The following is a 14,711-nucleotide window of genomic DNA, read 5'->3' as shown; positions in this document are numbered from 1 at the left end:
CAGCATTCAGCCAGTCTTTCCTCAGGCAAAACTAGCTGCAAAGTTGAATTATAGTAGGAATACCGTATAAATAAGACTTAAGTAAGGAGCAGAAGATTTAGCCTGCTATCTGTAAAGACACAGGTGCCTTTTCTGAATTTTTTTTTTAATCTCATTCACATTTGCAAAAGCCAGTTGTTTTTTCTGGAGTTTCAGAAGCCAGTTCAGTGTGACTGGAGAGGCATTTACTACTTACATGCCTGTGATGTACTTATTGGTTTAGAACTAGGTCTAGAAGCTAAATATAACATTGCAGATTTGAAAATCATAGGTACAGATGACATAGCCAGAAATATGAGCAACAGGAACATATCTGGGAATACTCTGTTACACTAATCAGAATGAGAAGGTGAAGACAGAAGGGAAACAATATCCCCAAGGAAGCAGTGTGTTTTAAATAAAAAGGAGGTTAAAAGTAGGCCAAAGGCTCCGTGATGGCATAATAAATGGTGAAACGGTAAGAATGATGGTTTTGCCTCACGCCTTGAAGATGGAACAAGAAAGAGATGGATATATGTGATTTAATCCACAGAGTTTTTCTTGAGCACTTCACACCATCAATGCTATGCTTGAATCCTGATGACAGCACAGCGATAAGGTTCCTTTGGAAATCATCAGCTCTCCCGCCACTTGGCCAGTTGTCTTTTGTGACAAACTCAATGAACTGCATGTTCGCCACCACCTCTCTTTACCATCTCATTTCCCAAAGCCTGATTACATGATTTAATCTTTCGTACATCATCTCTCTTCACATCTGCAATTGAGCCAAGGAGAACAGCTGTTACTGACCATGCCCAATATTCGGCGAAAGCACCCTCCAGCCTGTGGATATATGAGGACACTTACCAAAATAAATTGCCAACCAGATGACTTGAAGAAGAGATTACCACAACCTTCCCAAGTACAGGGGTGGCTGGGGATGTGCCTTTTACCCTCTGCCTAGAACAGGCAGCCGACTGACAGTATCGAAAACGTTCAGTGAACTATTTTATTACAGAACAAAATCAAAAAGTGACACAAATTATTAAGTCAAATTTGTCTTGTGGTTACTTGGAGGTGGGTGGAAGAATGGGGCTTATTCACCCAGTGAAGTTCCCCAGGTATTCCTTTTTTGCCCTAGAGGAGTCAGAGCAGCGCGGGGAAGGATATAGCGCCGATTTACCAGACGTTCAAAAACCCCTACAGCAAGTTAACTTCACAAGGCCGGTTGATGACTTGCTCCCTGCTCTGAGTCACCCCCTCCGTCACGCCCCGTGGGCCTCGCGCGCCACCCGAGTTTTATTACCGACCCACAGGTGAGCAACGCCTGACCGCTCGTGACTGGGCCCGAACTCGTTAAGAGCTGCTTCTGGGAATTAAAGCAGCGCTCCCGCCACGACCACGGCGCAGAAGCGCGGGCGGCTGACGGCAACCAACCCCTGGGCGGGGGCAGGGCAGAGGTGGCAGGGGCCACGCTCTTAAACTGAGCGTGAGAGGGGGAAAAGTCAATTTTACCCCAAACCCCAGCAAAGGCCTTTTAACTTTTCAGAGAAGCGACGCAAAGACCAAGCCGCGACCCTGGCGCGTCATCCGGCCGCGACAAAGCCCGGCACGCGCACGGCGCCCTCCGCCGCGGGGCGGGGCGCGGGGCGGGGCGCGGCACTGACGTCAGGCGAGGCGCGCGGGGCGGTGCCCGGAAGCGGAAGGGGTTCGGTCGGTGCTCGGGGTGCGGAAGCGCCTGGCGGAGGCCGCGGTTTCGGTTCTGTGGACGGCGGCGGCGGGGGTGAAGGGGAGCGGGAGCTCCGCCACCGGCAGCCGCAGGCCCGCGCTCCTTTCTCCAGCCTCCTTCCCCGCCCCTCCACCGCTCCGCTATGGCGGGCAACACCGGCAACCTGCAGGTAGAGCGACGCCGGCCCTGCCCGGGGCGGGGCGGCGGCGGCGGCGTTCGGGGGGGCGCGGGCAGGAGGGGCTGGGGTTGGGGGTGCCCCCGCCGCCCGCGGGGTGTCCTGGGCCGGGCCTGCGGGCGGGGCGGCGACACAGGGAGCGCAGGCGCCTCCCGGTCGCGGTGGCGGGGGCAGCGGCGGGAGGGCCGCGGGCTGCCTCCCTCGGCAGCCGCAAGGGGGTGGCGAGGGGGCCCGGCGCGGGGCTGGGAAGTAACGGAGGCCGCGGGTTAATCCCTTCATCGGCGCTGGCCTCTGCTGGCGGCGGGCGCCGAGTCCCCGGGGAGGGGACGAGGACGGGGACCCGGCGAGCAGGCGGTCGCACCGGCCCTGTGGGACGCCCGAGCCGCGGGGCCTGGCGTCCCCCTGGGGAGCACTGTTGCCTCTTGTGGTCTAGGCACGTAGTTTGGCTTAGGTTTCTTCTAGGACTACTGACGGTAGGAAATGCTTGCCTGTTCTGTTTTTCTATTTGCATTCATCCTCAGTTGGGACAGTATAATCGGTTCTGTGGCTGGTTGGCAAAACAGATCCAGAAATTACCTGTGTTAAAAATAGTTGTTTTCTCTTTGGCTGTTTTGAACCATGGTTCATATCTGTAAACTCGTTATGGCCATGTAACGCTTATACTGGCCAAGTTACGGGAGATATCGCGGGGTCTAGAATAAGAAGGAGAAGGAAACCTGTTTAAGCCGACATTCTTTGAGGGCGATGTTCATCAAACTATCAAACCACAGCCTGATAAGTACAGTTTGTGCCTCGTGGATAGTTAAGAGCTGGTCATCTATGCCCTAGTTCATACAACTTCCTAATAAATTCTTTTCCGTTTGATAGCAGTCGTCTTCATCACAGTAACAGGCTAAGATGCCTGCTGATTTAATGAAGTAGTAGAGCTGAGAGTATAATGCCCAAGTAATAGTCTTCTGGGTATTTACAAAAACAGAGGATACCAAAACCAGTCAATGCATGATGCAGACTTCTTTCTGTTTCAGAGGAGCAGGGCTGCAACATGCCCTGTTTTCTCACAGTTCCGTTTTAGCAGGTGGTCTTTGCTATTTACTCTTTGGATTTAGTGTCACATGTATCACTGTCTTTGTTGTACTGGATCCAGGAATCACTGGATTGTTCTGTGGTAATTTAAGTCACTTAAGAACTTTAAGTAGTAGCTTCTTTTTTGGGTTAGTTTTTGCTCTCTTGCTGGATTTGAATGGTGCATAGAAGGACTTAACGGAGCCAGCACAAAGTGAGCAGCAAGGTGGGGACTGCCCATTTGTACGTAGTAAATTGCTTATCAGCTCATGTCTTCTCCAAAAAGGAAAGACGAAGTTCTGTTCCAAAGAAACAGGTGCTTACAGTGTTCCAACACTTGCCACAACAGAGCCGTAGAGTCTGCTTTATAAGGTCATTGTTTTTAAATACATTACTTTTTGATTTCAGGTAGATCTGATCAGATGATCTTGGCTTCCAAGACAGCAACACAGAGCAGTAGAATGAGAGATTTTGCTGTTTCTTCTCTCATGGCTACTGTTTACTAGCTTTGTTTTGCCTGAAACACATCGGAGTGTCTCGATAGTGGCAAGAGTATCTGTACTGGAATGTCTAATGAAAACTCCTTGCTGCAGTTGAAGCTCTCCACCTTGCTCCCTGATAGCACCATAATCATCCTGAGCATACTAACAATGTTTAGGAAAAGAAATTGACTGAATATGGGAAAATGGGGGGGAGGGAGGGGCTATAGAAGATTTAGTTAGTGTTGGTTAACTCTGGCTAACCAACTGCCTTTTTTAAACTTAGATGAACTGGTCATTCAAACTGACAGTTTTAATTGTCCTGAGGTGGTATAGGCATTCCAAGGAGCAAAGTGTAATAAAAGCTAATAAGCACTTAAGAGCAAAGGAATAACAGTGATACCAACAAATCTACAGGCCAGTGTATGCAACACAATGGTGTAGATCACAGTCAGTTTTATTTGAAACCAGCTCAGCAAACAAATTACAAATCCATCCATAATTTCTCCTAGAATTTTTGTTGATGCTTATGATTTGGGTATGTTTTCTGTCTAGCTGGGTTTTTTCTGTCCCCCCCCTACTGGAGTGATAATTAGAATTTCTCACTTGGATATTAAGAGCCTAAACCCTACTAGAGAAGCCAAACAAATAGTCAGTCTTCAAAGCTGTCTCCCAGCACAGGGTTTGAAAAGTGTCAGTGCTAGATTCAGTGCATTGTAATCACGCACTTCCTGTATTGCCTCTGCTGTTGACAGAGTGTACTGATGTCATAACTCATAGTTCAGAGTGTCTGGGTCTGTGGTGGAAAAAACTTGGAATGGATTTCCAAATCTTTCCATAATAAATGCAAAAGATTTGTAAGGAAAACTGCATAGACAAACCAGTAGTAGTACCAATTTAGTACACAGAAACTTGTTCTTCTCACTTACGCTTTTTGCGTGCTAGTAAATCTCAGCATTTTGTTAATAACTGTTCATGAAAGGACAGAAATATTGTGTCATGTACAAAGCACCGCCTAAGACTTGCAATCAGTTGCCTTCAGCTTTTTGGGGTAAATGTTGAAGGGCAGAAAAACTGGCTGTCAAAAAACAGTCAGATCAACAGCTTAAAATGTCTCTTTGATCATGCAAAATGCTCTCGCGCAGCACTTTATTATTTGCTTGTGTTACAGAAAGCAATAGACCTTGCTAGCAAGGCGGCACAAGAAGATAAAGCAGGAAACTATGAGGAAGCCTTCCACTTGTACCAACACGCTGTGCAGTATTTTCTCCATGTTGTTAAATGTAAGTGTAACATATTGAATGATTAAGCAGAGTGTAGTAGTCAAATTGGCCAGAGTAATCTCCTATGTTGACATCAGTATTTACATTTTTACTTTCATCATCAGCTCATACTTGCTAATTGTAGTTTGACTGAGATCGTATATTTTGCAGCTTTTGCCTTTACTGTGTTGTGTGCTTACTCCATTCTCGTAAGAAATCGGATTACTTTTTACTTGTGTTTTGTTTTAGATTTTTTATAAGACGGGGAGGCAGGGGTTTGCTCTCTCTCCTCTGGACTGCTGTAGCAGTGTTTCAGGCTGGCCACTGCGCATGAAGAAATGTGACAATAAGTACAGGGATCCCTGTATTTCTGTTGTGCTGAAAACCACGTGTTACACAAGAAGTCTTTGTTGTATCTACAGAGCATTTTTTGCTCCTTAACTCATGCCGCTTGCCTTTCTACAGCCTCTCTGCTGGCATTTTTTGCTCCTTAATGTCATAGTCTTGCTGTTCATCTTGGTCAACAAAATGTATGAGATGGATTTGTATGTTGTAATTTTTATTCAGTTTCCATATGGTCATAACTATTGTTTTATGCCTCCCTTTTCACACTTCTGTGTACCTTTTGCACCATGTCCAGTGTTTGTATGCAAGGAGTGGGCTTTCTTAATGTAGATACAGCCCTAATCTAAGTGGGCTAGGGTTGCTCGCCTGACATAAGTGCACTTACAGATCTCCATGATTTAAAAAAACCCACTATTTTCTTTATAGTCACTTAGGATAATTTGTGTTTCTCACTTCCTATCCATTTATATCTTGCAGACTTTCTCAGAATATCACTTTCTGTGGTTTTAACAATACTGATGTACTTTTGAAACTTAACGCATAAACCTAACATGTTAAATTTTGATTGCTGATTTGAAGTAGTGTAATAGTGACAGTGTGGCTGTTGAACCACACCTAACTCTTTCAGATGTTTTCTGTAACTTTTTTCTTTATGACGTGAACATCTGTTAAACTTAGGAGGCTATGGAAAAACAAAGTATGTTTCTAAATAAAAATTGCTCAGCACAAGCAGCTTCTTGATGAGCTATTTTAGAAAAGGAGTTATTAAGACAAAGTATAGCAGCTTGGAAGGCTGACAGAAAAGCTTCCAGTGCCATTGTCCTTAGTCTTTTACAATAAAATTTTAAGCCAAAGCCATGTTCAGGTGTATATTTGACTTCTGGTAGGTGATGACATCCTTCCTGTCATTGCTTTCCATGCTATAGTGGAAAAATAAGTAGTTGAGGTGTTTCGTAATGTGGTGAGCCCTGAGAGAGGTATGTTGATAAGATATAAAGAAGACAGAGATTTACTCTTGTTTTCTGATTGATGCACATGTGTTTTGCTGTTAACAAAGCATTGTTTCTCTTCAAACTCTTAGACGAAGCACAGGGTGATAAAGCAAAACAGAGCATTAGAACGAAATGTACAGAATACTTGGACAGAGCAGAAAAGCTGAAAGAATATCTGAAAAAGAGAGAAAAAACTGCACCAAAACCAGTTAAAGAGTCTGGTCCTACTGATGGAAAAGGGTATGTTTTTGGAGAAGGTAAAGCAAAATACTTCCTGAACTCAGCTTATTCTAAAATTCAACTCTTCAAAGATCATTTTAACTAGTGTTTTTGAAATGCCTCAGATGACTACTAATGCTGAAATACAGTGGGCTAATAAAAGAAAAATAACATGAAATAGCATCACAGGCATTTCTGTGCTTGTTTACTGAAATGTGTGAACAGTTGCATAGGAAATTCATTGAAGAATGAAAGCTGTTTCAGACTAACACATGCTTATTGGATTTAATGGCAATGAGCCTGACCCTTAAAATTTTTCTACATACAAATATTTACCAACTAGAAAATAAATTCAGACTGATGATTGCTGTGGCCTGAGTTTGAACTGTCTCACACTTGATAAGAGGTGCAAAGCTCTATGTAGGGTGAAGTTCTTGTAAGATGGACTGAATCACTCTAATGCCTTGCTGCTGCCTAGTCTCTCTGCTGCTTTCCTTTTATTAGACTTGTTTTTCATTTTGTGTATCAGAGAGCTGAACAAGCAGAGCCTCTTTTGCATTTGCTGCTGCCTCTATTGGGATAGGAGAGAGGAAGGGTTCAGGATGATACCTTCTGGTGGGATTGCCCTTTTTAGCAGTCCTGGACAGCTAGAGTTGCTCAGTTGTCTCTTGAAACTTCACCTGGTTTTCAGTCTCCTTCATTGTCTACTTGTCTCATCAGTTTTATTTTTTGAGCTGTACTGTGTTCTGCTGGTTTATAATAGAAGGAGTTGGTAATGTCACAGAGGCTACATGTGTTTTCATGACCTCCACTCCAGTTGTTCACTATCTAGTCTTTTTTTCCTTCTTTAACTTCCAGTTTCCTTTGCTCTGACAAGATGAGGGTGTAGAGTTTCATAGTACTAGATGGAATTGACCAAGTCCTGTTGCAATTCCAGATAGGGGATAAGTGCCAATGTCTACAAATAAACCATTTTAGTGCTTCGATGTTGCTCGATACAAGGGCTTTTGTTTCCTAGAGGCTGGCTCAAAGCAAGTAGAACTGTGTTTAAGAGGGCTCGGACCCATAAAAGGAAGTTGAAATGGTGAGGAGAGTGAATTAGAAAGAATGTGGTGTAGAAAAGCAGGAGTACAATGTTGTAAACTTGTAAAGATCTAAAAGCATCTCAAGGTTTCTTTCGCTCATCAGACTGGTGCTTTTTCTGCTTTTTGCATTCTGATTTTTATCCTAAGACAGCAGTCTCTCTGATTGTATTTCAACATTTTTTCTTGTTTCCAAATCAGGAATGACAGTGATGGGGAAGGGGAGTCAGAGGATCCTGAAAAAAAGAAGCTACAGAATCAACTTCAGGGTAATTTTGAAGCATCCTTTTCTTTAGATAGGGGTGGTTTCAGTCAAGCAAATTCCTAAATTTTTGCCATCTAAATGTTGTGGATAAACTTACTGTCTTTAAGTCGCTCAACTAGTATGTACTCTTCACATACAAAAGCATAGTCTTTATGGAAGTACGGGTTTGTGTGCCATGAAGTTATACAGTGACTATGTTGAAATTTATCTGCTCTACCCTGTGCTTCACGTTAGAATTGTACTATTTATCAGGACAGCATTTTCCAAAGGGAAAAGTTGCAACAGCCCAGGTAGCTATTGGCTAAACTGAATCAGTATTTTTTACTCCTAAGTGCATTAGAGTATTGCCTAGAGGCTAAGGTAAAAGACATCATACAAACACTTAAATGCAAGCAGGACCATTTTCAGAAAAAGCCATGTGCTCAAGTTTAGGAGTTGAGAACATGGATTCTTGCTTGTTTATTGTAATGGGCAGCATTTTCTCATATGCAGTGATGATGGTCTCCCAGCTGAGTAACATAATAGCTTGGGGTTTTGAACTCAAGTGCTGAATATAGTCAGTGATACAACATATAGCAGCTACCAGTAGTTTTGTGTGCAGTAAAAACGAGGCTTTGTTTGATATTTCTTACCTTTTAATGGTGAAGAATTGTTCAGAGCTTCCATGACAGAAGGTGCTTATGGATCTGAAGAAACTTCATTGTTCTTCCCGTATTTTTCAGTGTAACAAAGATCAAATGCATTTACCAGATTTCTGACTGTGTAATTTCAGGAGCTATTGTATCATATTTGGAAACTGTGACATGCTTTTTCTACTTCTCTACACTTTTGTTTAATCCTCTGCACAGTTCTATGGAACAGTTTCCTGTATTTTAAAATGACAGAAAAATGATGAGCATTGGACTCTTATCCTGTCTCTCACTATAAACACTTCATTTCTTCCCACATGAATCTGACCTGTAGAAGAAAAAAAGCCTTAAATTACTTCAGAGCTCTGAAGGCAAAGGGTGAAAGTGTCAAGAAAATAGCTGGTGAAAGCCAATTGTGAAATTATAGAAAGCCCCTTGTAGAGAAATAGAGCAACTGAAACTTTCAGTGTGTTTGAGTACTTAGATAAGCATTGGGTTGGTTGGCATTTGTTCATGTGAGAAAATTTCTATGGTTTATTGTGGTAAAACAATGTGACAGATTTCTGTAGAAATAACATCCATTTGACTTAAAAGTATTCAGTGTTTATATCTACTTAGAAATGCTTTGGTTTTATTCAGTATGGACGTGGGCATAGATTCCTTAATTTTTTTTTTTCCAAAATAGAATTTATTGAAGTTGTGAAAAGATATGTGCATCACTGATTTATACAATGTTTTCTTATAGGAGCAATTGTTATGGAGCGACCAAATGTCAAATGGAGTGATGTTGCTGGCCTCGAAGGTGCTAAAGAAGCACTTAAAGAAGCAGTGATCTTGCCCATTAAATTTCCGCACCTGTTTACAGGTCAGAATTACAGCAGTTATTTGCTATTGGCCAGTCAGGACCGGCACTGGGGTCTGAGAAGAGTGTTATGCCGATGTATTGGAGACTTAAGCTGCGGTCTTAACCAAGAGATTGTGATCCATCTGGTGGAAGTTTCATGGGTAGATGTGGAAAACCTTTGAGTAAATTAAAGGGGCTTCACCAGAAAAATAGGTTCAGTCTTTATACAGTATTTTGAAGACTGCTGGTTTCTCTCTTGCAGGAAAGAGAACACCCTGGAGAGGGATTCTCCTCTTTGGACCACCAGGAACAGGAAAGTCTTATTTAGCAAAAGCTGTGGCAACAGAAGCAAACAACTCTACCTTCTTCTCAGTATCTTCCTCTGACCTTGTCTCAAAGTGGTTAGGTGAAAGTGAAAAGTAAGTTGGAGTTGCCAGAGGTCCAGGAAAACATTGGCAAGAAGAAATTAATACAGAGCTAGATAAGTTGCTTTAAAGAAATTGAATTTGTGGGAAGGGTCATATCTTTTTTAAAAACAAACTTCAGGTGTTTCTATGCTTCATGCTGCAGTGCCATGTAAAGATATCGTCACGTGCCGCATTTTGTGCTGCTGCAGCTGGACCTCTCTTCAGTGCTCAAGATAGTTTTTTTAAACTAGCTCAGAAAGGTTTTGGGAGCACCATGGAGCTCATTCCCCTTCTGAGTTCAGCTGTGATTGCACACTACATCAGTCTGAAGTGTTGACATACTCTGCCTCTTGGCATCTCCCCACTCATCTGTCCCAGCAGCTGTGTTGTTAACATGTGGCATTTCTTTGTCCGTGCAGAGGTGTTTTTTCTTTGTCCTGATTTCAAACAAAATCTGGAAGATATAAGAGATTTGCAAAAATAAGCTGAAGGAGAGGAGCAGCCATGAAAGAAAATTTCATGGTTCCCCATGCTAGCTCTTTGTTTGTTGCTATATGAAGACCAAGAAGCCTGAAGTGACGTGTTGGCTGCAGTTTAGAAGTGCAGGAATTTGTCCACCTAGGCTTCCAATGAAGATTTCCTGAACTAAGAAAAAGCTCTGGGTTTGTTGTACAGAAAGGACTTTCATATGATGATAAGAATACTTGTCAAAACCATGCTTTAATAGTTTGAAGTGTGGGACAACTAAGCAACACTAAAGTTGGTAGGATGAGGAAGAAAGGCCATTAGATAAAAGTGCTTGAACTGGATTTGTTCCCCAAAAGCTGGTAATGTTAAGCTACTTTTCTTCTGTTGCAAAAGGAATACAGAACTGGAGTCCAGCTTGGCATTTTTTTTCTGTTTGACTTCATTTGAGACTATGGCCTGAGATTTAGTGCTGGTAATGTGAAGAATTTCCCAGCATGTTCCCATTTATTTTCCTTTTTAAGTTAGTAAAATGTGTTAATAAGATATGGCTAGGGTTTGTTGTTTTTTTTTTTTTTTGGCAAACCAACTTGTCATATAAAAAGTATTTAGTAAAGTTTTATATAAAGTAAATGTACGTGTTATTTCTTACAAGATCTCTAGAGTTAATCTGATTAGGTTACAAATGTTAAATAAGAGAACGCTGTGTTCTTTTGAATCTGTCTAGAGTGGTGGTTTTGTATAGCCCAGGCTATCTTGTAGAAGTGTAAACCGAAAAAAGGGCTTTCTCTTGCAACACCATGCCTGGAGTACTCTAAAATGTTTCACCTCCCATTATGCTGGGCTGTCTCATTCAGTATAATGCGGAGTCTTGGAGCTGGAAGAACGTTGTATCTTTGAGTAGCTTTATGTTCATACTTTTCTTTTTTTAGCTTTCTCTAAAGGAAGTGACTGTATCATAATCTTAAGTTATGTGTTTTTACTGGTGTAATCATTAAGATAACTGAAGCTGTTTCCTTTTTTAAGATTAGTGAAAAACTTGTTCCAGCTTGCCAGAGAAAACAAACCTTCTATTATCTTCATTGATGAGATAGATTCTCTCTGTGGGTCAAGAAGTGAAAATGAAAGTGAGGCTGCTAGACGAATAAAAACAGAATTTCTAGTCCAGATGCAAGGTAAGTTTACCTTGTTTTCAGAATCAGTCAAAGGAATTAAGATATGTATTTTAAGTGTAGCTGCATGAGAACACTAAAAAGATCTGCGGTTCCACTCTGTTAAATTTTGATGACATTTTAAAACAGTCTTTGTTTATCATCTAAATGGTGAAATGATTTCTGCCCTGATATAGGGGTTGGTGTTGACAACGAAGGAATCTTGGTCTTAGGAGCGACAAACATACCCTGGGTTTTGGATTCTGCTATCAGGAGACGGTATGATGGCATTTTTTTCATAAGAAATTCGCAACTGTTGTGAGGGTTCAGTCTGAGACTACTAGAGGTAGTAATCCAGCTCGTGTTTGCAGACATGGCTAATGTTCTACAACTCAATTCCATGACATGGACTGAGACAAACTAATAGCCCCTTGCCCCTTTAAAGAGGTGGGTTGTTCACTCTTACATTGGCCCTGTAGTTTATTTGATCTCTTGGTTAGCTGATTGTGCTTGAGCAAGCAGAAAACTATTCTGTTTCCTTGTTGGTTGGTTGTCTGGTGGGCTTGGGGGACAAGTTACAAAATATGCACCTCAGAAGGGCAAGGGGGGTAGAGCTTTCCTTTTCAGCTGTTAACAAACTGTTGAATAGCTTGAGTTATTTCGTGGAAATGTAGCCTTGTGTTACACAGAAACCCCGTGGTTTTCTACTGGTCAGGCATAATTTGTGATCTTTCAGTGCATGTTTTAACTGCTTTTTTTGTAGATAAAGGGTTTCTATACCTGTATCTGATTAGCTGGATCTTTCTTTGAGCTGCAGAGCAGCAGAGGGCAAATACAGCTATGAGACAAGTATGATTATGTTGTGATGAGGACACAGCTTGGACAATGGTCGTTTTTGTAGGCTAAAGAAACATTACTTTTTTGTGACTGTCACTGACTTTTATTTATATACTTAATTCAAGCTGGCCATACTTTGATTGCGGGTTGGACCAGGTGACCTCCAGAGGTCACTTCCAACCTGTATGACTGTAGTTTTGGGTAAGACAAATTTAGAGGTGAACGTGTTGCTTAAAATTTCAAGTCATTCTTGAAATTCCAGCTCTGGGGTCCACAGTACAAGACAGACATGAACCTGATAGAGTGGGTCCAGAAGGGGGCCATGAAAATGATCAGAGGGCTGGAACACCTCTCCTGTGAAGAAACTCTGAGAGAGTTGGGGTTGTTCAGCCTGGAGAAGAAAAGGCTCCAGGGAGACCTTATTGTGGCCTTTCAATATATAAAGGGGGCTTATAAGAAAGATGGAGAGATGTTGTGTTTTGTTGGTGTTTTTTTTTACCAAGGCCTATAATGACAGGACAAAGGGCAGTGGTTTTAAACTGAAAAAGGGTAGGCTTAGATTGGACATAAGGAAGAGATTTTTTACAATGAGGGTGCTGAGACACGGGAACAGGTTGCCCAGAGAAGTTGTGGATGTCTCATCATTGGAAGTGTTCAAGGCCAGGCTGGACGGGACTTTGAGCAACCTGATCTAGTGGAAGGTGTCCCGCGCATGGCAGGGACACTAAGTGGCCTCTAAAAGTCCCTCCCAACCCAAACCATTCTCTGATTCTCTGCAGTGTGAAACAGTAGCTCTCTAACTCTTGTCCATAAGACTTGAAGGAACTTGTACAACAGTGGCAGTAATCAAATTAATTTTTCATGGATTTGGCCCAGTTTGTAATTTATATCAAGTTAATTGTGTTTACAGAATTCAGAGTCGCTTTCATTTTGTTGGTGGGAAGTAATCCCCACTGTGAGAACAGATGCTGCTTCAAAGAACTGCAGTTATCGACGTTTTATACTGACAACTGTATTGGGAATATGACTTCAAATTTGCTTCCAACTATGAAGTTTTTTTTAATTTAGTTGGAGACTGTAGAAAGTGGTTGTGTCAGCTTGTTATCAAGCAGTTCTTTGAGTGTGAAAACTGTTCAAATATACTTCAACGCTTACAGACTTTTCCTCTCAATTTTTTCTTTTAAAAAACAAACTCTGCTGGAGAGAATCTGGAAAAACTTCAATCTGAAGAGATCTTTGTCATGAAAAGGAAGTAGTTTTTATATTCTGGATGCTAGCTTATGCTAGCTACAGTATTATTCATGAGAACAGGTTGTTGAATATTTGCCTCAGATTTTTTTTTTTAAAGGTTTATAATACTGAAACTGCTTCTTTCTAATATTGTTAGGAACAAGGCATATACTTATTTGCATAAGCTTCTTTCCACTGTGCACCTGCATGAGCTAGCATCTGTGGAACATTTTGGTTTTTCCTTTTTTAAACCAGGTTTGAGAAGCGTATTTATATTCCTTTACCTGAAGACCATGCCAGGGCTGCAATGTTCAAACTTCACCTTGGGTCAACTCCAAATCTCCTAACGGAATCAGATTATCGAGAGCTTGGAAAGAGAACTGATGGCTATTCTGGTGCAGATATAAGCATCATTGTACGTGATGCACTGATGCAGCCTGTTAGAAAAGTGCAATCAGCTACTCACTTTAAAAAAGTAAGTAGGAATAAAAAAAATTTTGAGTTATTTCATCTCTGAGCACTATCTTAATTTGAATTCCTTGCCAGTAAACTGAATTTGGTTTTGGGTAATACTGTACACTTATGAATGTCCTTTTTATCGACCAGGGAAGAACTTGGGTATTCCTCCTCTTTCTATTTTTTTTTTTTCTTCTTTCCTTCCCCCATCCTCCCTCAAGTCCTCCCATAAGTCTAGTGGAGCTACTTTCTGGGTATTCATGCTGTGTAATCCAAGCTCTGATGACTCTTCATGTCTCTAGGCAGTGTTAAAAGCATTCAGTTTGAAGTTCGACTTAAATGGGAATTAGAGATGCTCTTTTTCTGGATCAAGTTATGTGGTTCTTCATGTATTTCTAGCATGTTGAAATAAATGTATCACTCATCCACATGGGAACAGATGGATTATAATTATGCACATTCTGCTTACTTGGCATATTTTTCGAACTGGGAAAAATAAGGTTCCTGTAAAGTTCTGGTAAAACCATTGAATCAATGAATCAACTGAGCAAGGTCTGTGTTTCATTGTCTGGGCAACACGCAGCATCCTATGGATGCTGCTGTATTGTGAAAACTAGTTTACACTTACTTAGGCGCACTCTAAAGAGACTATTGAAACTATATTGTTTGGCTTATCTTGGAGTTCCCTCTATGTGCCATGTACTGACTTGAGAAACATTTCTAAATGCTTGGATCTCAGAAAATTTATCTGACAAAGAACCAACTAGAGTTCTTTAGCACCAATCTAAATCCATTAAATCTGGGAATGCTTTTTTACCCCCTGGAGAATTTGCACATATGGGTCCTGTTCAATCAAATTAATTGTTGTCTATAAACTATCAGGCTCCTTATTGAAAAGAAGTGTGATAATGTTATCAATAGTTATAAACAGAGTTCCAAATACATACAATGTTTATCAGTTAAATAAAACTATATTTTTCCTGTATAGTATTTTTTAGAGTAGACCCAGACTAAAAGTATTTTTTGTTTACATTTTTACTGTAAAAAGTAAACAATATGAATTT

General features: G+C 41.4%; 1 protein-coding gene across 3 annotated transcripts in view; it reads left to right on the top strand.

Annotated features, from left to right (window-relative positions):
- Window positions 1-1,703: 1,703 nt before the first annotated feature.
- VPS4B (vacuolar protein sorting 4 homolog B) overlaps window positions 1,704-14,711 on the top strand; it is a 24,794-nt gene continuing 11,786 nt past the window's right edge. For all 3 annotated transcript variants that reach the window (XR_015705697.1, XR_015705694.1, XM_087761908.1), the window contains exons 1-9: window positions 1,704-1,916; window positions 4,635-4,746; window positions 6,152-6,302; window positions 7,565-7,632; window positions 9,003-9,122; window positions 9,364-9,520; window positions 11,000-11,148; window positions 11,322-11,403; window positions 13,447-13,666. Coding sequence is in view for 1 of the 3 variants with exons in the window: in XM_087761908.1 (XP_087618034.1) it covers window positions 1,890-1,916; window positions 4,635-4,746; window positions 6,152-6,302; window positions 7,565-7,632; window positions 9,003-9,122; window positions 9,364-9,520; window positions 11,000-11,148; window positions 11,322-11,403; window positions 13,447-13,666 (1,086 nt within the window). In the remaining 2 variants the exon portion in view is untranslated. The remainder of the gene's footprint in view (window positions 1,917-4,634; window positions 4,747-6,151; window positions 6,303-7,564; window positions 7,633-9,002; window positions 9,123-9,363; window positions 9,521-10,999; window positions 11,149-11,321; window positions 11,404-13,446; window positions 13,667-14,711) is intronic.

This window comes from Nipponia nippon, unplaced genomic scaffold (genome assembly GCF_047370975.1).
Source record: "Nipponia nippon isolate SJK-2023a ecotype South Korea unplaced genomic scaffold, ASM4737097v1 scaffold_1, whole genome shotgun sequence".
Lineage (NCBI taxonomy): Eukaryota > Metazoa > Chordata > Aves > Pelecaniformes > Threskiornithidae > Nipponia > Nipponia nippon.
This window is presented reverse-complemented; position numbering and strand designations above follow the sequence as displayed.